The sequence below is a fragment of the Dendrobates tinctorius genome, unplaced genomic scaffold, assembly GCF_039654945.1.
Source record: "Dendrobates tinctorius isolate UK_male_01 unplaced genomic scaffold, ASM3965494v1 ptg000151l, whole genome shotgun sequence".
In the NCBI taxonomy this organism is placed as follows: Eukaryota; Metazoa; Chordata; class Amphibia; order Anura; family Dendrobatidae; genus Dendrobates; species Dendrobates tinctorius.
The window spans coordinates 30,543,268-30,566,502 of record NW_027361818.1 but is presented as its reverse complement, the minus strand read 5'-3'; the positions used below and the strand labels follow the sequence as shown (position 1 = coordinate 30,566,502).

At 45.7% G+C, this 23,235-nt stretch overlaps 1 protein-coding gene across 1 annotated transcript in view; it reads right to left on the bottom strand.

The window, feature by feature from the left end:
* The window catches only part of LOC141050026 (alpha-2,8-sialyltransferase 8F-like), a 38,596-nt gene that overhangs the window by 4,633 nt on the left and 10,728 nt on the right, over positions 1–23,235 (bottom strand). Inside the window, exons 3-4 of the mRNA XM_073546860.1 lie at positions 3,605–3,691; positions 348–489 (exon numbers count right to left, since the gene is read on the bottom strand). Coding sequence (XP_073402961.1) covers positions 348–489; positions 3,605–3,691 — 229 coding nt within the window. The remainder of the gene's footprint in view (positions 1–347; positions 490–3,604; positions 3,692–23,235) is intronic.

Below are 23,235 nucleotides of genomic sequence, written 5' to 3'. Positions count from 1 at the left end.
CATGTTCTTTTGAATTTGTCGATCTGCAGGTATCACTGAACATTTTGTCTTTACTGATCCATCTTCTTTTTAATTCTTCATCTCATTGTCCAGTTTGTACATTCTAACCATTCTCATGGTGATGACTCTTCGCTTAGTTCTTGAGTTCTCTTCAGCTCCATAAGTTTCAAATGGCATAGTTGTTGCTACTTGGTGACTATTCTGTTCTCCGATCTTGAAATCTCTTGATCTCACGTCAGCCATGGCCATACTGGTTATGGTCCAGGGATCCACACTTCCAGTGAGAATCCTGTTAGTTGTGACCTGAGCTTTGACCAGGGGATTTACACATTTCCTCTGGGACTTACCTTTGGAAGCATTTGAAAGATTTTTTCATTGATAGTCACTTTCTTGGAGTTCGTCTCATATTTAATTTGGAATCCAAGCGGAGAGTTTTCCTGAGTGACTATCAACATGTGAGCCGCATCACAACAGCTTCCAAACTGCAGTCTATAAGTCAATTATAAAAAGAGAGAATTTAGAAAAACCTCCTAGATGAAAAAGTGGCCTAATGAGGAGTAATTACAAACCTCTCCACAAAATACAAAAAGACTATATGAAGGATGCAAACAGACAACTTATGGACACATGCTTCTACAGAAAATTGGTGTCAGATCCTACACAGGAATATTGCAAGGAACTAAACAAGTTGGTATCTTGTCTGCCTGACGAATCCATAAGAGCCGATGACCTGATACCAGATTGTCCAAGAACTGGGACATTCTACATGCTTTCCACAAATCTGGAAATCCAGGAAGATCAATTATTTCATGTGTGGGCACACTTACTGAGCAGGTATCTGGATGGGTAGAGGGTGTTCTTAAACAACTGGTAAAGGGTACACGCAGCTACATTCAGGACACAACTGACCTATTGAATAAACTAGCAGCAATAGGTCCTATAGCAGAAGGAACCATCCTGGCCACCATGGATGTGGAATCTTTGTACTCTAATATCCTACACCAGGATGGATTAAATGCCTGCATAGTCTTCATGTAAAACACCGGGTCTGATGCTGATTCTGTGGTGAAACTCACAAAATTCATCCTCACCCACAATTACTTTGAATTTGACAACAAGAGCTATCTACAGGAGACTGGCACAGCTATGGGAAGAAAAATGGCTCCACAGTATGCAAATCTTTTCATGACCAAGCTTGAAAGCGACTTTTTGTCCTCATGTCCCATCAAGCCAAGCCTCTGGCTTACTACCGCTACATTGATGATATTTTAATCATCTGGACCTAGTTTGTGCAACAGCTAAAGATGTTCCATGAACAGTTTAATCAATTTCATTCCACCATCAACTTAACACTCAGCCACTCCAACAACACTGAAATTAACTTTTTGGACACCATCATTAAGCTAAAGAACAATGAAATAGAGACATCCCTGTATCAGAAGCCAATCGACCGTCCAACATATCTTAAATGGGACAGCTTCCGTACAAAACACATAAAAAACTCCATTGTCTACAACCAAGCCATCAGATATAATCGTATATGTTCCAACCCCATGGATAGAGATGAACACCTTGGTCACTTCAGAAAGACCTTTTTGAATCAGGGCTACCACCCAAGAACAATTGAAAACCAAATTACAAGAGCCACCAGAATATCAAGGAATCACCTGCTAATTTCATGATCCAGGTCAGGGTTTGTTGCTTGATATTCTCTCCCCGGTCTGGTCGTGCAGGAGTTAACCTTCTCTGCTTTGTTTTGGGTTCTGTGGGGCTTTTTCAGTCTGCTGTGGCCTGTAGACCAATGTCAGTGATAGTTCATGCTCCCAGGCTAGAGCAGCAGACCTCTTGATACCGTGTTTTGTCCTCTGCCAGTGTACTCTGATCCGGTGACATCCCTTTCCTGCCACCCCGCTTGCCTTAGTGTTCGCTCTCTGTGCTTGGACCTCTTGGTATGTGACCTGGCTTGTCTTCTGACCTGTTTTGACTGTCTCTGTTATCTCTGCTCCCATCTGGTTCTGACTTCTGGCTTGTATTTGACTACATGCATTGCTGTGACCTCTGGTACTTTGTTCCCTCTAAGTTTCTGACTCAGCTCATCTGACCTTTATTTCACCAACAGGTGGCCCCTGTGCTTCTGCACAGTGGTGCTGCGCTGTGTGTGCAATCTCTCTTCCCTCACCAGGACCCCTTGGTGGAGGTTGCGCTGTACTGCACTGCAGCACCATTACACTACATTGCAAAGCTAAAGATGAAAACAACCGTGTGCCTCTAATAGTGACCTACAATCCAAATCTGGAGGTGCTAAGGGGAGCTGCACGGAAATTACAACCTTTACTACAAAAAGATGCCCGATTACAATCCATATTTCCAGACCCCCCACTGCTGTGTTTTAGGCAGCCCCCAAATCTAAGAAGCATCATTGTCATAAGCTCCCTGTCCTCTCCAACAGCTGCAGGAACCTTTCCTTGCAACCAGAAAAAATGTAAAACCTGTCCATTTATAATGACCACGGACAAGATAAAGATCCCCAACTCACATCAGGACTACAAGATCCCAGGTACTTTCAGCTGCATCACATCTAATGTGGTGTACTTAATTATTTGTACTAAATGTCCAACTGGGGGGTCTGTAGTGGGGGAGACCAGGCAAAAAATGAGAATAAGGATGAATTCTAATCGTCACACAATAAGAGAAAAAATAATGGATCTAACTGTGGCCAAACATTTTTGTATCCCCGGTCATAGCATGATGGACATTAAATTACTTCTTTTAAGAGGAAATTTCAAATCTCGGAAAGACAGGAGGGTCTGAAAGTACAAACTCATGATGACCTTTGACACTCTCAATGCTGGAATGAATGTGTCGCATGGATTTATGTCTTTTTACATCAATTAAGGAATTTGCCCCCAGACCTTATGGAGGCATCACAACACAGAACCCGACTATAAAACATTCACACTCCTTATCAATAAACTGGTCCAATATTTATGGCCACAACTGTTTATCCTTCTCCCATAATGATAAACTGCTACTTCAGGTCACTTGTCTTATCTATTGCATTCTTTCTTTCTGTGCTGTGTTGTGCATAAATATGTGAATCTTCAGAATTTGTATTAGTCTATGCCTGATGAAGAGACTTGAGTAGTCTCGAAAGCTGCAATGTGTCACCATCTTTTCAGTTAACCATTAAAAGGCATCAACCACTGAGGACTCTCAATTTTGAATATTTTCCTATCTACTGACTAACACGGTACAAAAAGATATATATTTTTCCTGTTCCACAAAATAGTCACTTATTGTACCCTTCTCTTGTCAGTCTAAGTGGGTTTGGTGTAGAAAACTCAATCTTTGCCCTGCATGAAGGAAAACCTACGTAGGTGCAAGGAGTGTGTATCTGTCTCCCGCAGCCAGGAGAATTGTGAATGCAGCTCTGGATTTGTCTGCAATGCAGCTCAATTAAACAGAAGATTTCAGCATACAATCAAAGAGCATGTGGATAAGCTGCAGTCTTGTACATGGAGGCGTCTACAGTAAATTATATTTTTGGATGATTTTTGTCTCATTGAATTGGCTTCAGAACTTTTTGATGCATTTGTGTCCTCACCTCAGCAGATCATGCTCTGTTTGGTTGTATTTCCAGGGACATTTCTGGAGGTCATTCATGTATTTCCTGAAGGTATTGGCTTTCATTCTGCAGAGAGATGAAACAAATATAACACGCAATTCTTTGGTGGTCACCATCCTTCACACTATATCAATGGCAGTGTTAAGATTAGCCTTTGCTATTGGCCTCTGTCCAGACTGATTATTAGGGTGATCTATTAATACATCCCTAAAATCTAAGTAATTCAGAATACAAAAAAACTAGCTTCATTTCAAATTATCATGTTTACTACATTCTAGTTGACACTCTTGGGTACAGCGATGGGCCCTTCTTGAGGCCAGTCAAGATGTAGAAGCACTGGTGATTAGAGTTGAGCGAAACGGGTCGGTCAATTTCAAAAGTTGCCGACTTTCGCAAAAGTCGGGTTTCATGAAACGAAACCCGACCATAGCAAGAGGTCGGACATGAGGTCGGCGACCATGGCGTCAAAGTCGCGTTTCAAAAGATGCTTCCAGCACCCTTTTTCAGCCAATGATGGAGGACGCACACGGTGGGCAACGCGATGACATAGGCAGCGGTCACCACCATCTTTGAGAAGGGCATGCAAGTGATTGGCTTGCTTTGTGTGGCATCACAGGGGGCTATAAAAGGGTGTGCACGCCGACCGCCATCTTACTTCTGCCGATCTCAGAATAGGGAGAGGTGCTGCTACTGCTGATTCTGTAGGGAGAGCGTAAGGCAGGGAAGAAGATACAAAAAACTGCTTCTGCTGCTAGCGATTTTGCCTGTACAACACACCAGTTAGTGTGCAGTGCAAGGGGAGGCTATATTTTGGTGCATTCAGCTCTGTTGGTTGTTAGGCTGCCTTATAAGGCTACCTGATAGCTGCATTGCTGTTTTCACACTGCTGTGCAAACTGCTTTTTTAAAAGCAAAAATACTTTTCTTCCTCTTTTCTGCCCAGTTACCAAGCGTTCATTTTTCCACACTTTTGTGTGCAGCAGTCCTGCTCATTAGGCTGTCTGCTGCCATACTTGGGACTGAGAGCATAATTGTCAGCTTGCTAAAATCTCTAGGGAGATTCAAATTCTCCCCAGTCCTATATAGACATTTTATACACCATCCAATTTCAGCCTGTTATATTGAGGTATAATCTACACTGGGCCTGAGATAATAGTTCAGTGTCCTCAAGTCTGTAGGGAGATTCAAATTCTCCCCTATACTATATACACCATGTACCTTGCTTTACAGTACCATATTGCTCTTGGTATTTTGGGTACATTTTCCCAAAAATGAGGAAGTGTGTTGGAAGAGTCCGTGGAAGTGGGCGGGGGTTGCCAGCTGGTAATGATGGTGTTGGTGGTGGTGGTGGATCTGCTGGTAGTGGCAAAAGCACCATAGCACCTAATGCAGGAGGTGTTGAGCCTGCATCATCGTCTGGCTCCACAAGGCCTCGAAGGCTCCCTTTTCTGGAAGTAGGTAAACCGCTTTTAAAGCCGGAGCTTCTGGAACAAGTTTTGGCTTAAATTGCTGACACAGCCTCCAGCTCTATCGCCTCCTCTTCTGAACTTTCAAAAAATAAAAGCACTGAGTCGTCATTGGAGGCTCATGGTCAGGAACCACACCTTTCCTTGTGTCCTTCACCCCTACCAAAAGTAAAGGATGCGGCAGGCCACACTACAGATTACTCCATGGAGCTCTTTTTACATACCATGTCTGGGTTATCAAGTCAAATTGTGAATTACCCAGTCCAAGAAGAATCTGACATGGAATGCACTGATGCACAGCCACTGCTAGATTTATCTGCTGGTACATTCACTCAGAGCACTACATTGTCCTTGTAGTGTACTGAGCCAGAATCTTACCCTGATGAAACTCGGGTGCCCCTTCCTGCATACTATACCACCTTACATGGTGACACAGAGGAAGGTGCACATGACATTGAAGAGGAGGTGATGGATGACCCGTTGTTGACCCAGATTGGCATCCATTGGGGGAAGAGGGTGCCGCTGCCAATAGCTCAGAAGAGGAGGAGGAGCATCCGCAGCAGGCATCGACATAGCTGTTATCTGGCAGGCCCGGAGCAGTCCAAAAACGGGCTACAAAAACCAAAAGAGTTGCAGGACAGCTTGGCCAGACGGTCAAATTAGCACAGCGTGCAAGGCCTCAAAATGTCTTCCATAGTAGGAAGAGTGCAGTGTGGCACTTTTTTTGAACAAAATCCTAATGATCAGGCAAAGGTTATCTGTAAGAAGTGCGCAAAGACGTTTAGCCGAGGGAAAAATCTGCGAAATTTGAATACCAGTTGCATGCTTAGACATTTAACCACCATGTACTTGCAAGCGTGGTACGGACTACCAAACCTCACGTACCACATGTGCAACTGCTCCCAATGAAGGTAGTCAGCAACGCTACATCGTTTCCCCCACTGTAAGCCCACCAGTTAGCACACTACCAGCAGCAAATGTTGAGGTGTCGTCGCAAGGCCAAAGCAGTCAGGGAATCACAATGTTATTACTACGAAAGACTGAATCTAGGCCATCAGAAAGAACACCAACGCCATCACCATCATCAACCCTCTCTCAGTCCGCCATGTCCAACGCTAGTTCCACCATATGCAGCTCTCAAGTCCAGCTCGCCCTACCAGAGACTATGAGTAGGACAAGAAAGTACTCATCCTCTCATCTGCGTACACTGGGTTTGAACGCCCACATTACCAAACTAATCTCATTAGAGATGATGCCCTACCGGTTGGTTGAAAGCGAAGTGAACTCATGGCCTACGCAGTACCACGCTATGACCTACCCAGTCGGCACTTCTTTTCTCGCAAAGCCTTCCCAGCCCTCCGCCTTCATGTGAAAGACCAAATTTTCCATGCACTCAAGCAATCAGTGAGTGGAAATGTGCACCTCACAACAGATGCATATTCCAGTAGGCATGGTGTTATGAATGAGTCACTGGAGGAGGAAAAAACAAAAATGCAAGCTAAGTTCAGTAAACCGGAGAGGTTGGTAGCTAGCGGATTGCAGTCCCCTGATCCTATTCACAACAACTAACAGTAGCCGTGGGGTGTTCCTACGGTGGTCCTAGACACCTCATTCACAGCCGGAGAACTAAATAAACCTAAAGAAAGAAAGGGGAAATCTAAACTGCCCCAGAGCAGACCCCAAAGCAATAGACAGCCCCCAACATGTATTGATGGTGAAAACAGATGAAAACACAAACACAGACAGAAAGACAGGCTGAGCAAACGATGGGGCCCTCACTAACTAGATAGGACAGGAAAGAAAAGCAACAGTCTGCAATCACGCAAAAACCCTGCCAAAAAATAATGTCCAACACGTCTGATAGAAAAAGCCCTGAAGTCACTAGACTTCAAAATCACTATATCAGCACTCAAGTATATTCTGAAAACAGAGCAAAGAGATCAACTGATCAGAGACAAAAATGGAGTTCAGCCAGTCCCTACCAGGGCTGGCTGAACACAAACACTTAAGTAAACCAGACAAAATCTCATGGAACAATAGCAGAGCAAAAACTTAGCTTTAGTAGACAGGACCAAACTGGAGGCCAGAGCTCAGAGCAGAGAGGATCACCAGCAACCCAGCAGGGCGTCGGCGGCCTTATATCCACTCAGAGATTCCGGATGTCCAATCACACTCCACCTGTTCAGATGACAGGTTTTTCCCATCCAAATCAATTTCACTACCTCCTTTCACCAGCAGAGGGAGTTCATCGGACATCAAAGGTGAAGGAGAAAATGAGCTCATAACAGCATGGCCAGGGCCGTTACATGTCCATCACTGCGCACTTGGTTAATGTTTTGGATGCAGGGTCCACAGGGGACAGCGGCGGTGGGACAGTGCTGCCTAGCCCACGGTATAGGAAACAGTTGGCTGTAGGCGTTCGACCCTCCTCCTCCAGAAGCGAAAGCTCTCCACAAAGCACAGTCGCACGAGCACTCCATCCGCAGCTGCCAGTTTTGCACACTCGGTGTCCCACTATCGAACAGCTAGTGGTAAGCTTCAGCGGGCTGTGTTGAAGATGATGTATTTGGGCGACAACAGACACACCACGGAGGTACTGGCCGACTACTTGCAGCGTCAAACTGAGTCATGGCTGGGCAGTCAACATCTTGAGGCAGGCAAGGTAGTGATAATGGCCGGAATTTTGTGGCAGCCATAGCCCTTTCAAAACTCCAACACATAGCTTGTCTGGCTCACACCTTGAACCTGGTGGTGCAGTGCTTCCTCAATAATTATCCGGAGTTAACAGGCCTGCTCCAGAAGGTCCGAAGACTGTGCTCGCACATCCGCCAGTCGCCTGTACACTCCAGTTGTATGCAGAAGCTGCAGCGATTGCTCCAACTTCCCAAGCACCGCCTAATTATAGACGTTGCAACAAGGTGGATCTCCACCCTGCACATGGTTGAGAGGCTGTGCGAACAGAGGCAGGCCGTAATGCATTTGTGGGAGGATACACGGCCAGGCACTTTGAGGGCAGACATCGGGTTGTCGGGTGTGCAGTGGTCGAAGCTGAAAGACCTCTGTAAAGTCCTCCAGTGTTTTGAGGAATCACATGACTGGTAAGCGCAGATGACGCCATCATAAGCATTAGCATCCCACTTATGCGTCTGCTCATGCAAACTTTGATGCACATTAAGGAGCAGGCGTCTGCAGCCGAGGAGGATGAGGAACAGGAGGAGGGAAGCCTTGATGACAGTCAGCCATTGTCTACTCCGGAACCTCTCCTGGACGAGGTGGAGGAAGAAGAGGAAGAGGAGGGGGAGGATGATGATGGGGATGATTATTTAGGGGAGGATGCTTCTCGTGGGTCAAGAGAAAATGTTGGCGTGGCAAAGTCTGGTACAGGCTTTGTGTGTGACTGGATTTGCCAGAAAGTGCTCCTCCACCCAGCACTCGCAGTGCATCATTGACACCTGGAACATTGGCCCACATCTCAGATTATGCCTTGCAGATCCTAAAAAGGGACCCCCGCATTGCCAAAATGATGAACGATGACGACTACTGGTTGGCCACGCTATGAAGGCAAATTCCAAAACATCATGCCACAGGAGAACCTTGGCCTAATATTGGCTAACAAACAAACAACTCTGGTAAACCATTTGTTTGAGGCATTCCCAGCACACAGCAGCGGTGATGGTTCTCCAACGAGCCGTAGGGGGCAACATGGAAGATGTGTTCGTGGTGCACACATCAGAAGTGGCGTTGGAGACAGGGGTTTCATGACCATGTTGTGGACTGAATTTTCAAGTCCCGCTCACACGACTGGTAATACTGCATCGATTGAAAGTGACAGGAGACAGCAGTTGTCAACTATGGTTACACTCTACTTCTCGTCCCATATCAATGTTCTCCCTCACAGATCATTCCCCTTTGACTATTGGGCCTCTAAACTGGATGCCAGGCCTGAATTGGCACAATATGCCTTACAGGAGCTCACTTGCCCTGCTGCTAGTGTGCTATCGGAAAGAGTCTTCAGTGCTGCTGGCTCAATCCTGACAGAAAAAAGGACCTGTCTGTAGACCCAAAATGTTGATGATCTAACCTTCATTAAAATGAACCACGCATGGGTTTCCAAGGATTTTGTCCCACCTTCCCCTGATGACACATAGGTTGCCAGAAAAATGGGTCGCTTTTGTCCGCCTCTTCCTCGGACTTCTCCAATTCCTCCATTTGCAGCTGCTGAATGTCCAACATCAACATATGCCATTTTTTAAACCTCCCTAACTGGGGTGCCTCCCCCCCCCATGGCTGGGGTCACCACGTAGCGCACGCAACCGTGCAAGTGCCATTGCCCTGGACAGGTGGGTGTGCCGACTCTTGGGCGCCGGCACTGACACAGGGTCCCTCATAGTGCAATCAAGTGTCTCTGACGGTGGGGGTGCACACCCGCCATCAGACACACCGGCGTACTATGAGGGGCCCAGTGCCAGTACTGACGCCCACGAGTGGGCCCCCTTTGCTTGGGCAGGGCCCCAGCATTTGCAATATTTACCTCTCCCTGCTCCTCCGCTGTGTAGTCTGGGCTGTCAAATCCTTCCCTGGGACTGCCACTACAAATTTGGTGAACTGATAGATGATGGTTAAGATGTAGCTATGCCCTGTCCTGCTGGCCGGGCTCTAGCTTCAGATGATCAATGGCTTCCATTTCTTATGGACGTCGACTCACAATGAGATGCAGTGGTGGTTTATCATCAGCTTTCACAGTTTTCCTACTCACAGACGTGTGACATTCCTGCCCACATTTTTAAATGTGCCCGCTCATGCCAATCCAATAGAATCGCCTACAGCCTGTGGCTTCTGTCTTTTGCACTCCAAAGTTACCTGACAGATCATGATAGGCAGTGAGGACCATGTCTACATCTCTCCCTGTGATCAAAATTTGATGGAGATGAGTAACGGTGAAGGGATCCACGGTACTGCGATACAGCAACCCTTTCTTCACAAAGAACTGTTTTCGCTGTCTCCACACACAAAGTAATTGAGGGTCAGCAACGCCTCTGAGAATTCTCCCGGGAGTTTTTCCCCTGATTAGTAATTCCTAAATTTCTGCAATCACTCGACTTTATGTCTGTACTTTTATCCATCTCGTTTCCTCTGGCGGAGAGTCTGGACTGTCTTACTGAGACAGAAATATATATGAAGATTTAAAAATACCCCAACAGTGTATACTGGTGTACGCTTCAAAAACATTTCCTTTTTTCTACTTTTTAGATTGTTGTCTAATCCATACTGAGGCTGTGAGTGTCTTTGTCGGACGCCGGAAATAAACACGGAGATTTTAAATGTTTAAACTATGCTATATATACCTGTTATCCAGTGATACTGTACCCTTTATCAACTTTCTGCAATCTTGTCGAATCCATACTGTGTCTGAGACCATCTGAGTCTGCCTCCTGGTTACAGATGAGTGGTGTTTGAGTGGAACTGTTGGCCAAGTTCAAATTCTAGCTGTTTTGGGCGGTGTTAGATCCGTTCGTCGAACTACAACACTTTGATTAAAATTCGGCTGTTCGAGTTTCCGTTCGAGAACGTTTCGTTAAACAAAAGCATATCTTTTTTTTCACGTTAATAATGGTTTTCAATGATAATAGACAGTTTTAGGGCATAGTAGCGGTGTCTGGTAGCCAGCAGTGTAGTACACCTGTGAAGGAGCTACACCGTGTGTTTCTAATAATTTTTTACCGCATATTGTTCTGAAAATCCTTTTGGGCCTAGTAACTGTGTCTGCTACTCAGAAGAGGAGCCCACCCGTGAACCGAGCTATGCCGCCTGTTTATGAAAGAACCAGTTTTTGACTGCATTTACACCACTTAATACTTTGGGCCTAGCAAAATATTCAGAATTGAGAGTCCTCAGTGGTTGATACCTTTTAATGGCTAACTGAAAAGATGGTAACACATTGCAAGCTTTCAAGACTACTCAGGTCTCTTCATCAGGCTTGACTAATACAAAATCTGAAGAGTGCCATTGCCCTGGACAGGTGGGTGGGCCGACTCTTGGGCGCCGGCACTGACACAGGGTCCCTCATAGTGCAATCAAGTGTCTCTGACGGCCTGATGAAGAGACCTTAGTAGTCTCGAAAGCTTGCAATTTATTACCATCTTTTCAGTTAGCCATTAAAAGGTAACAACCACTGAGGACTCTCAATTCTGAATATTTTTCTATCTACTGGCTAACACGGTACAAAGATATACATCTTTACTTTGGGCCTAGTAACTGTGTATGCTACTCAGCAGAGTTGGCCACCCGTGAACCAAGCTATGCCGCCTGTTTATGTATAAAGAAAAGGGGGAGACAGGGCGCTTCCAATGCGTAGGTCTGTATGGAAAGTAGATGAGTGCACAGCAAGTGTTAGGCTCCACTGATAGGGTTGTGAGAGTCACAACACCTATAATTGCATAAAACAACTGCAGCAGTCTGCACGAGGTCCAAGGACTTGGTACAAAGAGAAGGCTGGTAGTGCAATAAGAGACTGCGCTGCTGTGGTAGAATTCAAGATATCTTTAATGGCATTAAAGATATCTTGAATTCTACCACAGCAGCGCAGTCTCTTATTGCACTACCAGCCTTCTCTTTGTGCCTGTTTATGTATGTAAGAACTGTGTGCTACTCAGCTGAGGAGCCCAGCTGTTAAGCAATCTACAGCACCTGTGGTTTGGACACTTAATTTTTTCACATTCTTTCTAGAATGCCGTTTAGGCCTAATTCCGGAATTACAGTTGACCTGTACTTACTGGGAAATGCTTGTTCGCGGGGAAGAATTGTAATCCCAGATCCCCATCATTAACGGGGTTCAGCGAGTTATCCGCACCTGTAAGTGATACACGCTGGTCCTTTCATTGTAGCACGCGTGCAGCCCCGGACATGTAAGGGCATGACAGACCTGTTATTGGCCGATCTCGCGTGCCAGAGCCTCGCGTGTCCCTCTAGTAAGCTGGACGCGGACCGCGGAGGCATGCCTGAGTCTCGTTCGTTAACGGAATTAAGCTTGCAATCTGTGCAGCTTTTTTGTGGATGGCATGGTTGAGGTTGCCTGTGTTGAGTCCAATTAAGCCGCAGGCTCCACTCCTGGTGGTGCCCTTCTGGACATTCCTTTAAGGTTAAGCTTTGCAACCATACTGCCCCGGAAACCAAACACTTTTCCTGACAGTGACATTCTAGTCAAAGAGCGCGATGACATCACATCTGTACTCCCTCTGCCTAAACAGTCCAAGTGCAGAGAGATGGAAGATGGGGACAACGAGGAGTCCAGCATAAAGGGATTCCTTAGCGAGGAGACTTATTTAATTGTTTTAAAGGTTGGGAGCAATTTTTGGGGAGCACGATACACTGGAGAATGATATCTGGGGCCCACCATACACTGGAGCATTCCAAAGGTGGACATCAGTCACTGGAGCAGCATTTACAGGGCCCATTATACACTGGAGCATTAGAATTGGGGCCCATTATATATAGAGCATTATTTGGGCCCATAAGACACTGGAGCTTCATCCATGGGGACCAACATATACTGTAACATTATGTAGAGCTCATCATATACTGTTTCAAACATTATATGGGACCAATGATTCTGTATGGAGAAATACAGTCATGGCAAAAAGTATTGACACCCCTGCAGTTCTGTCAGATACTACTTAGTTTCTTCCTGAAAATGATTGCAAACACAAATTCTTTGGTATTATTATCTTCATTTAATTTGTCTTAAATGAAAAAACACAAAAAGAATTGTCCTAAAGCCAAATTGGATATAATTCCACACCTAACATAAAAAAGAGGGTGGACAAAAGTATTTTCACTGTGCGGAAAATCATGTGATGCTTCTCTAATTTGTGTAATTAACAGCACTTGTAACTTACCTGTGGCACCTAACAGGTGTTGGCAATAACTAAATCACACTTGCAGCCAGTTGACATGGATTAAAGTTGACTCCACCTCTGTCCTGTGTCCTTGTGTGTACCACATTGAGCATGGAGAAAAGAAAGAAGACCAAAGAACTGTCTGAGGACTTGAGAAACCAAATTGTGAGGAAGAATGAGCAATCTCAAGGCTACAAGTCCATCTCCAAAGACCTGAATGTTCCTGTGTCTACCATGCGCAGTGTCATCAAAAAGCTTAAAGCCCATGGCACTGTGGCTAACCTCCCTAGATGTGGCCGTAAAAGAAAAATTGACAAGAGATTTCAACGCAAGATTGTGCGGATGTTGGATAAAGAACCTCCACTAACATCCAAACAAGTTCAAGCTGCCCTGCAGTCCGAGGGTACAACGGTGTCAACCCGTACTATCCGTCAGCATCTGAATGAAAAGGGACTGTATGGTAGGAGACCCAGGAAGACTCCACTTCTTACCCCGAGACATAAAAAAGCCAGGCTGGAGTTTGCCAAAACTTACCTGAAAAAGCCTAAAACATTTTGGAAGAATGTTCTTTGGTCAGATGAGACAAAAGTAGAGCTTTTAGGGCAAAAGCATCAACATAGAGTTTACAGGAGAAAAAAGAGGCATTCAAAGAAAAGTACACGGTCCCTACAGTCAAACATGGCGGAGGTTCCCTGATGTTTTGGGGTTGCTTTGCTGCCTCTGGCACTGGACTGCTTGACCGTGTGCATGGTTACCGGAAGCGGTTGGTCGAAGTTATTTTGGCTAAAGGTTGTGCAACCAAGTATTAGGCTGAGGGTGCCAATACTTTTGTCCGGCCCATTTTTGGAGTTTTGTGTGAAATGATCAATGTTTTGCTTTTTGCTTCGCTCTCTTTTGTGTTTTTTCATTTAAGACAAATTAAATGAAGATAATAATACCAAAGAATTTGTGTTTGCAATCATTTTCAGGAAGAAACTGAATATTATCTGACAGAATTGCAGGGGTGTCAATACTTTTGGCCATGACTGTATATGGGCCTCATTATTCTGTATAGCGCACTATGCGGTGGCCATAATACTGTATGGAGTAATATACTGTCCGTTTTTGGAGCTATTGGAGAATTTAAAATGGATATCAATCATGTGATGTAAGAATTGAATTCATTGTACTATACCGCTATTTCTCTGCCGTATCAAAGGATCATGAATTGTGTCATGTGTTAAAGGAGCCCAGTGACACTCTTTGGCCCTGGGCCCACGAATATCTGGAGCCAGCCCTACCCCCCCACTACTTTAGCCAAATAACCCCCAGTTTTCAATGGCTAACTATTATTATAAAGTAAATTAAGGTTGACAAGCTTAAGGAATAGGAATTTGTTTTTGGCATTAAAATGGGCACTGTAGGTGTGTTTCCTGTCCTCCACTCACTGCCGACTTTTCATCCCCATTGACTTACATTGGGTTTCGTGTTTCAGTCGGACTTCTACTTTTCACAATAATCGGCCGATTTCGTTCGATCAATCTTTTGCGAAAGTCGGGTTTCGTGAAACCTGACTCGACCCGAAAAAAGGCAAAGTCACTCATCTCTAGTGGCGACCCCAAGCTCTGTAGGGGGTTCCAGGGTGGATTGATTTAAATCACGCCGATTTAAATCATGATTTAAATCACGATTTAAATCAAAAGATTTTTTTCTATTTAAATCGGATCGATTTAAATCATGATTTTAATCATGATTTAAATCACTGATTTAAATCAAAAGGTTTTTTTTAATATAAATCACGATTAAAATGAGAAGTGAGAGCAGTGTGCATGTGCGCCCATAGTTACACGGACGAAACTAGGGGCAACGATCTAACGCCAGGGTGAGGGGGGACCCCAAAGTAAGTAAAAATCTTTTTTGTTTTACTATATGGCAATAGGTAGGTGTTTAAAAGCAGCATGTCTTAATTGTATAAACTATTAATAGCCTCCACATTTTGTTCATACTGCCCCTTTAATTCCACACTTCTAGTTTGGTTTCAGTTTTGGTTTAGTTTCTTTTTCCCTGCATTCAGTTGACATGCCCAAACTTGTTGGATAGTCAGCAGTACTTGGCTCAGGCTGTAGTAACATCAGCAGTGCTTGGCTCAGGCTGTAGTAACAATCAAACTTCATAAGTGATCTGTGTGAGCCATGGCAGCAGGTCGTAAGAGAGACCCTATTTGGGTTCATTTTGTTGAGATGCCAGCAGCAGATCTTGGAAAGAAAGGTGCAAGAGCAAAGTGCAAATACTGTCAAAAGGATATTATCCAAGGACTTGTTTGCCGTTTGAAATCACATTATGAAAACTGCAACCAGAAGGGAAATGAAGATGTTCATAGTGATACAACTAATGTCAATGAACCCCCACAGCTTCTTATGCACCAGGAGCCTAGTACTAGTGGTAAGTCTTAAAGTCTGGCAATTAATTTACAACCTATTTTTTTAACAGACATTTTACTGGGATGGTTAAAGTCTATGAAAAGAAACATTTCTAGCACTGGTAGTTCTGGAGTATAGAATTTAAATTTATGTTAAGGCAATATTTCACAGAAAATTAACGCTAAAGGACATGTGCACCTTTATTTTTTTAAGGTGCACATGTCCTCCCCCCGCAGCGCTCTTACCTCCGATCCCCGCAGCGCTGAGATCCGTGGCTTCGTTTTGACCGTCCGCCTCCCGTCCTCCGGTTGCGGCCTACTCGCAGTGATCCAGCGGCGTGACGTCAGCGGGCCGCACGCTCCATTGAAATGAATGGAGGCGCGCTCGCGGATGGGCAGAACGAAGCCACGGATCCCCGCAGCGCTGACATCGGAGGTAAGAGAGCTGCGGGGGGAGGACATGTGCACACTGTGACTGGCTGCACCTTAAAAAATAAAGGTGCACATGTCCTTTAAGTAAAAATAAAGTGTGTATACGCCTATTTTTTTTTTATTGTAGGCTGCAATTCACTTTTGAAGTCTGCCAAATTGACCATTTTAAAAAAAAAACATTTTTAAAACTTTTGTGACATAATTTTTTTCAGTTGCTGAGGCTCTGATATTAGTTACCAGTATTACAGCAACCTCACCGGAAAACTTGAGTAGCATAACTTTTGAGACAGCCCTTATAGGACGAGGACCATTACATTGTTCAAAAAGTTTGTTTCAATATTTTCGTTATATTTCTTCAAATACGCAGTCGATTTATATTTTTAATTTCTGTGCTTTCAGGGTCAAATATGGCTTGTGCTGCACGTGACAATCAATATCTGGGTACAACTTCAACAAAGCAGCCCAAAAAAAAACTTTGCGTGCAAAGTGTAGAAAAATTCATCTTAAAGACTACGACGAGCCAGAAAGAACATTTTGATGAATTAATTGCTAAATTCATATTTGCAACCAATTCTTCTTTCCGACTAGTTGAGCACCCATTGTTTGTACAAATGATCGAAGGAATTAGACCAGGCTACAAACCACCAAGTAGATTTGATATCTCAGGAAAACATCTTCAGGCTGTATACGACATAGAGCGGCTTGTACAAAATATTTGAAAGACAAGGTTGTTAACATGAGCTTGGATGGTTGGAGCAACATCCACAACGACCCCATAATTTGCAGCACTTGTGTCACAACAGAAGATGGTGAAACTTACCTTACAGACACAATCGACACATCTGGAAATTCACATACTGCTGAATATTTACTTGAAATTGCTAAGAACTCAATTCACCAATGCCAAGAACAGTTTGGATGTAAAGTAAGGAGCTTAGTTACTGATAACGCAAGCAATGTGGCAAAAATGCGAGCGGAACTGGCACAGGATGACACAAATGTCATTACATACGGTTGTTCTGCCCATTTGTTGCATCTTTTGGCAAAAGACCTGCATATTTTGGGTGTCAAGGAACATGTTGTAGAAATTGTTAAATATTTCCGCAATAATCATTTTGCACATGCAACCTACAAGGAAATGGGAGGACTGAAGTTGGTTCTACCACAAGATGTTAGATGGAATACCTTGGCTGACTGCTTGGAACTGTTTATTAACAACTGGTCAAAATTATTGTCCATTTGCGAAACACATCGGGATAAAATTGATGCTAATATACGAAGCAAAGTATTAAATCTTGGTGTGAAGAGAAATGCCGAGGACCTTTTGGAAAGGTTAAAGCCAATATCGATTGCGTTGGATAAAATGCAGAAAGATACTGCAACCATAGCTGATGCCACAGAAGTTTGGAAAGATTTAGAAGGTTCTCTAGATCTCTTGAACCTCTCAAACAATGTAAAGGTTGCAATACAGCACCGCAAGGACCAAGCATTAAAAGAAGAACACTATTTAGCCAATATCTTGCATCCCATCTACAGAGGGAAAAAATTATCTGAGGCGGAAATCAACTCTGCAATGGAGTGGCTCGCCAATACTAACCATGACATTGTGGCAACTGTGCTGAAATTGAAGTGTGAATCTGCACCATTTCAAAAATACATGTTTGCAGATAACGTCGTTAATGAACTAAAACCACTGGACTGGTGGAAGTCGCAATCACTTGTTCTTCCAGCAAAGATAATAAATCTAGCTACTCAGCTACTGACTGCATCGGCTTCATCCGCAGGAGTAGAGAGATTGTTTTCTTCATTTGGTTTTGTGCACACAACAGTCCGAAACCGCTTAGGAACTGCTAAAGCAGGACAACTGGTTTTCCTATTAAAAGTCCTAAATAAACAGTAGGCTTAAAGGACTGATGTATTCACTGAAGATGTTTGCTTACTTCAAACGTTAGAGATAGGCTATTGTTAAAAAGTACTTACTCTCTGTAGTTCAATTCTGAGTGTTTAATAGTGCAAATAAAAATTATTAGGTTTCATAATCAACTGTTTTAATATTTTTATTTGTGTAAAACAATTAGATTTGCAAAAAGACAAAGTTTTGCTTGTGTACAACTTGATTAAAAAATCTGATTTAAATCAAATGATTTAAATAAAAAAAATCTGATTTAAATCAAAAAAATCTGATTTTTTTGATTTTTTTAAAAAAATCAAGATTTTTATCCACCCTGGGGGGTTCTTAAATCAATGTATCTTCCATTTTGAATGGTTGCCTCAGCAATATCCCTCTGATCGGGCCAAAGTAGCCTTCATTATGTCCCATCTGGAGGTAGAGGCCCTGTCCTGGCTGAACCTTCTCTGGGAACGGGACGATCCCATTGTCTCGAGCCTTCCGGTCTTCTTGGATACCTTTTTGCAGGGTTTTTGATGAGCCGGGTTGGTTACCCTCTCTTACCGATTCTCTTTATAACCTTCATCAGGGTTCTCTCATGGTCGGACAATATGCGATCCGCTTTCGTACTCACTCCTCTGAGCTCAGCTGGATTAACGTGGCATTGGTAGGGGCATTCTGGCGCGGTCTTTCTAGCAGGATAAAGGATGAACTTGTGGGTTGGGATACCCCGACCACCCTGGAGGACCTTATCTCGCTGGCCACCCGCATTGACCTGTGCTTCCAGGAGCGCGCCCGGAAGTCAGCGAGAGAAAGGAAACCCACTAGACCGGCCTCCCTTTCCAACCAGTCTGCTAATCCCCATCCTGCTGGGTCCTCTTCACCCCCTCTGTTGAACCCATGCAGGTGGATCGCCTCAATTTGGCTGAGTTGCGTCGGCGGGAGAGACGGGCACAAGGCCTATGCCTCTATTGCGGAGGTTCGTCGCATTTTGTGCGCACCTGTTCTGAGAGACCGGGAAACTTCTCCACCTAGGTCAGGTAAGAGAGGCCTCCCTAGGTGCTAATGATTCCTCTCAACCTCTTACTATATCTGTTCTTGTGGTTTCAGGGCAGAGACGTGGGTCCGAGGTGGCCTACGTGGACTCGGGCTCGGCAGGTAACTTCATCCGGCGTGAAGAGGTGGACAAGTACCAAATTCCCATGGTTACCCTATGTAATCCTCACCTGATTGCTGCAGTGGATGGCAGACCACTACAGGAGACCGTCACCTTGGTCACTGAGGAAGTGGAGTCGCAAGTCGGAGCCTTACATCGAGAGAAGATAGCGTTTTACGTTTTGCCAAAACTCTCCCATGCGATTCTACTCGGTCTCCCCTGGTTAAGGACACATCAACCTTTCCTCAACTGGTCTTCGGGGGAGGTACTCCACTGGGAGCACTCGTGCCAAGCTTGCTGCCTGACTCCTGTCCGTCTTGCTGCCGCTCCCCGGCCACCCCCTGACCTTGCTGGTCTTCCTTCAGACTACAGTTCCTATGCAGACGTCTTTGATAAGAGGGAAGCGGAGGTTCCTCCTCCACACTGGCCTTTTGACTGCCCAATTGAACTAATCCCTGATTCAACCCCCCAAGGGGCAGAATCTACCCTCTGTCTCCGGCAGAGACCTTAGCCATGTCCAAGTACGTGCGGGAGAACCTCGCCAAAGGCAAAGGCTTTATACGGAAATCCTCTTCGCCCTCGGGAGCCGGGTTTTTCTTCGTCAAGAAAAAGGATGGATCTCTACGGCCTTGCATTGACTATAAAGGGCTTGAATGAGATTACCATCAAGAACAGGTTTCCTCTTCCACTCATCCCGGAGTTGTTTGACCGTCTCAGAGGGGCCCGGGTCTTCTCCAAGTTAAATCTTAGGGGAGCCTATAATCTGATCCGTATTCGCGCAGGTGACAAGTGGAAGACTGCTTTCAACACTCTAGACGGCCATTACGAGTACCTGGTCATGCCCTTTTGTCTCTGTAATGCTCCTGCGGTGTTTCAAGAGTTTGTCAACGAGATCTTTCAGGACCTCTTGTACTCCTGTGTGGTCGTGTACTTGGAAGACATCCTCGTCTTCTCACCGGATCTCTCATCCCACAGAAAGAGTGTTCGCCTGGTGTTACAGCGTCTTAGGGAGAATCGCTTATATGCTAAGATAGAGAAATGTCTCTTTGAACAAACCTCTCTGCCGTTTCTGGGTTACATTATTTCCGATGCTGGATTAAGGATGGATCCCGAGAAACTGACTGTCATCCTCAAGTGGCCTTGTCCCATTGGAGTAAGAGCAATACAACGGTTTCTCAGATTTGCCAATTATTACAGGCAATTTATTCCTCACTTTTCCACAGTAACCAAACCTATTTCCGCTATCAACTGAAAGGGGACAACTCTCAATTCTTGGACTACGGAGGCGGAGGAGGCCTTTCAGACTCTAAAACTCTTTCTCCATGGCCCTGGTGTTGCACCGTCCCGAAAGCAACCAACCCTTTTTGCTTGAGGTGGACACTTCCTCAATGGGTGCCGGGGCAGTACTATCCCAGAGATCTGCCTCCGGTCGTCTGCATCCTTGTGGCTTTTTTTTCAAAGGCTTTCTCTCCATCCGAGTGCAAGTACTCAATCGGCGACTGTGAACTATTGGCCATTAAATTGGCCCTGGAAGAAAGGCGTCATGTCCTGCAGGGGCTGTCCATCCCTTTGTAATCTTCTCTGACCACAAAAACTTGGCCTATCTCCAGTCTTCCCAGAGACTCAATCCTCGTCAGGCCAGATGGTCCTTATTTTTTGCCCTATTTGATTTTGAGCTCCGTTTTCGTCCCAGCAGCAAGAACACCAAAGCCGACACCCTATCCAAGGTCTTCCTGCCAATTGAGACAGTGGAGGAACCTTCGCACATTATTGAGCCCACTAGAATCATCACTGTGGCTCCGGTGAACTGGCTTTCTCTACCCTTGTGCCAGGAAATCTCAAGAGAAAGGTCCTTCTGTGGGGTCACTCCTCCAGACTGACGGGCCATGCCGGAACCAAGAAGACGCTTGCCCATATCACGTGTCACTACTGGTGGCCTACGCTTTTCCAAATGTGCTTGATTTCGTGGCCTCTTGTCTCTCCTGTGCTAAGAACAAAGTGCCGCGATAACTTCCATCCGGCTTATTGCTCCCGTTGCCAGTCCTTACAGTTCCTTGGGAACATATTGCCATGGATTTCATCACCAACTTACCCCGTTCTTCCGGTTGTACAGTAATCCTAGTGGTGGTGGACCGTTTGTCCAAGATGGCCCACTTCATCCCTCTGCCCAGTCTCCCCTCGGCTCCTGAGTTGGCCAAAGTTTTTATCCAGCAGATCTTCAGACTCCTTGGCCTACCTCAACGTATTGTGTCTGACCGGGGGGTTCAGTTCACCTCCAAGTTCTGGCGGGCACTTAGTAAGCTCATGAACGTTTCCCTCAACTTTTCCTCTGCTTACCATCCATAGTCCAACGGGCAGGTGGAGCGTACCAACCAGACGTTAATTGGGTACCTACGTCATTTCTCCAATGCCTACCAAAATGACTACTTCCTTGGGCAGAGTTCACCTACAAAACCCATACTGGCGTTTTTCATTGTGTTTGACAGACATCCTGGTGTTCCCCTTCCGGTAACCCCTGCCTCCGAGGTACCCGCGGCCAACGCCTTGTCCTCAGAATTTTCCAAGATCTGGGCCTAGACCAACACGTCACTCAAGAAGGCCCCTGACCGAATGAAAAATTATGCTGGCAAGAAGAGATTGGATCCTCCACCGTATCGAACCGGGGACAGTCTGGCTCTCGTCCAAATTTATCCAGTTGAAACTGCCCCTTACAAGTTGGGCCAGCAGTACATCGGTCCGTTTGAAATTCTTGGACGTGTCAATGAAGTCGCCTACAAATTGAGGTTGCCTGCTTTGCCTGGGTCCTGAACACCTTCCACATCTCTCTCCTGAAACCTGTGGTACTGAACCGCTTCCACTCCGTATCTGATCCTGTTTCTCAGCCGGTTGGTACCAATAATATCTTTGAGATGGAGGATATCATCACCATGAAAAAGGTTAGAGGTAGGACTCTTTTTCTTATTGACTGGAGGGGCTTTGGTCCTGAGGAGAGGTCCTGGGAACCCCAGGAGAATATCAATGCTCCCAGCATTCTCAAGAGATTTTTTGCTAATCTCAGGGGAGGGCGGCTTAAGAGAAAGGGTACTATCATGCTGCCACTGTATACTCACCCTGCCTTCGCTCCCACGCCACATCCCCCTGTCATTCGGAAGATGCGGTGGTCTCTTCTGACAGGTCCGCGGCTGACTGCATCTCTGCATGCAATCCGCATGCACCATAGACCACGGCCGCTCGTCCCTCCTGTCACTTGTGCTCCGGCGGTGCCCTGACCCGGAAGCACTGCCGGACCAATGGCAGACCAGACATGGGCATATCAGGCCGTCCTCTTTTGATGGAGATGCCTGATCTTCATATTTGTTAGCACACTGGGCCCTGTTTCATCATACACTCACTTGTCTCCCGCAGTTCTGTATTCTGTGGTCCCTGCTCCATCCTGCCACTTGTGATTCAGTTCCTGCAGTCCTATTCCAGACCTGCCTTCTGTGTGCCTGCTCCATCCTGCTGTCTGTACTCCAGTCCTGCAGTCCTACTCTGGGGTTCCTGCCCCGTCCAGCCATCTGTGCTCCAGTCCTGCAGTCCTACTCCAGTCCTGCCTTCCATGTTCCTGCTCCATCCTGCTGTCTGTGCTCTAGTCCTGCAGTCCTACTCCGGTGTCCCTGCTCCATCCTGCCATCTGTGCTCCAGTCCTGCAATCCTACTCTGGTCCTATCTTCTACAGTCTTGTGGTCCTACTCCAGTACGTTCTGAGCCGCCCCTCTCGGTACCGGCTATTGTGGTACCTGAATCCCTGGGCCTGCTCCTAACGATCCCTGTATAGGGGTCGGCTCCACCTGGCGGCTCACCTGGGGTCCCTTAGATGCCACGATCCATATGGTCCACTCCTGGAGATTTGCCTCACCTGACCGGCCATGGTAATAATCAGGGAGCGTGTATGTGGGAGGGAACGGTGAGTTTATATAGTGTTAAGGCCCCTTTACATTTAGCGATGCACCAGTGATCCCGACCACGATATGACCCAATCAGGTTCGCTGGTGCATCGCTAAATGGTCGCTAGTGAGCTGCCAAACAGGCAGATCTCACTAGCGATGCAGCGACGCAGCAGCGGTCGTTACTTACCTGTCAGACACGGCGATCATGACGTCTTCCGCCCACGTCCACGTGTCGCTCGTCGGCGCCAGCAGGAAGCCCAGCAGGAAGCGCCCGACGAGAAATGGACCTGCATGATCTCACGCGATCAGCTATAGACAGCGGGGATCCTGTCGGTGGTAAGTATCACATATAGCGATATCGCTAGCAATATCGCTGCTGCGTCACAAAATTACTATTTGGATTAGCAAATGCGTCCTCCGGAGACTGCCACACAGTATTAGCACAAT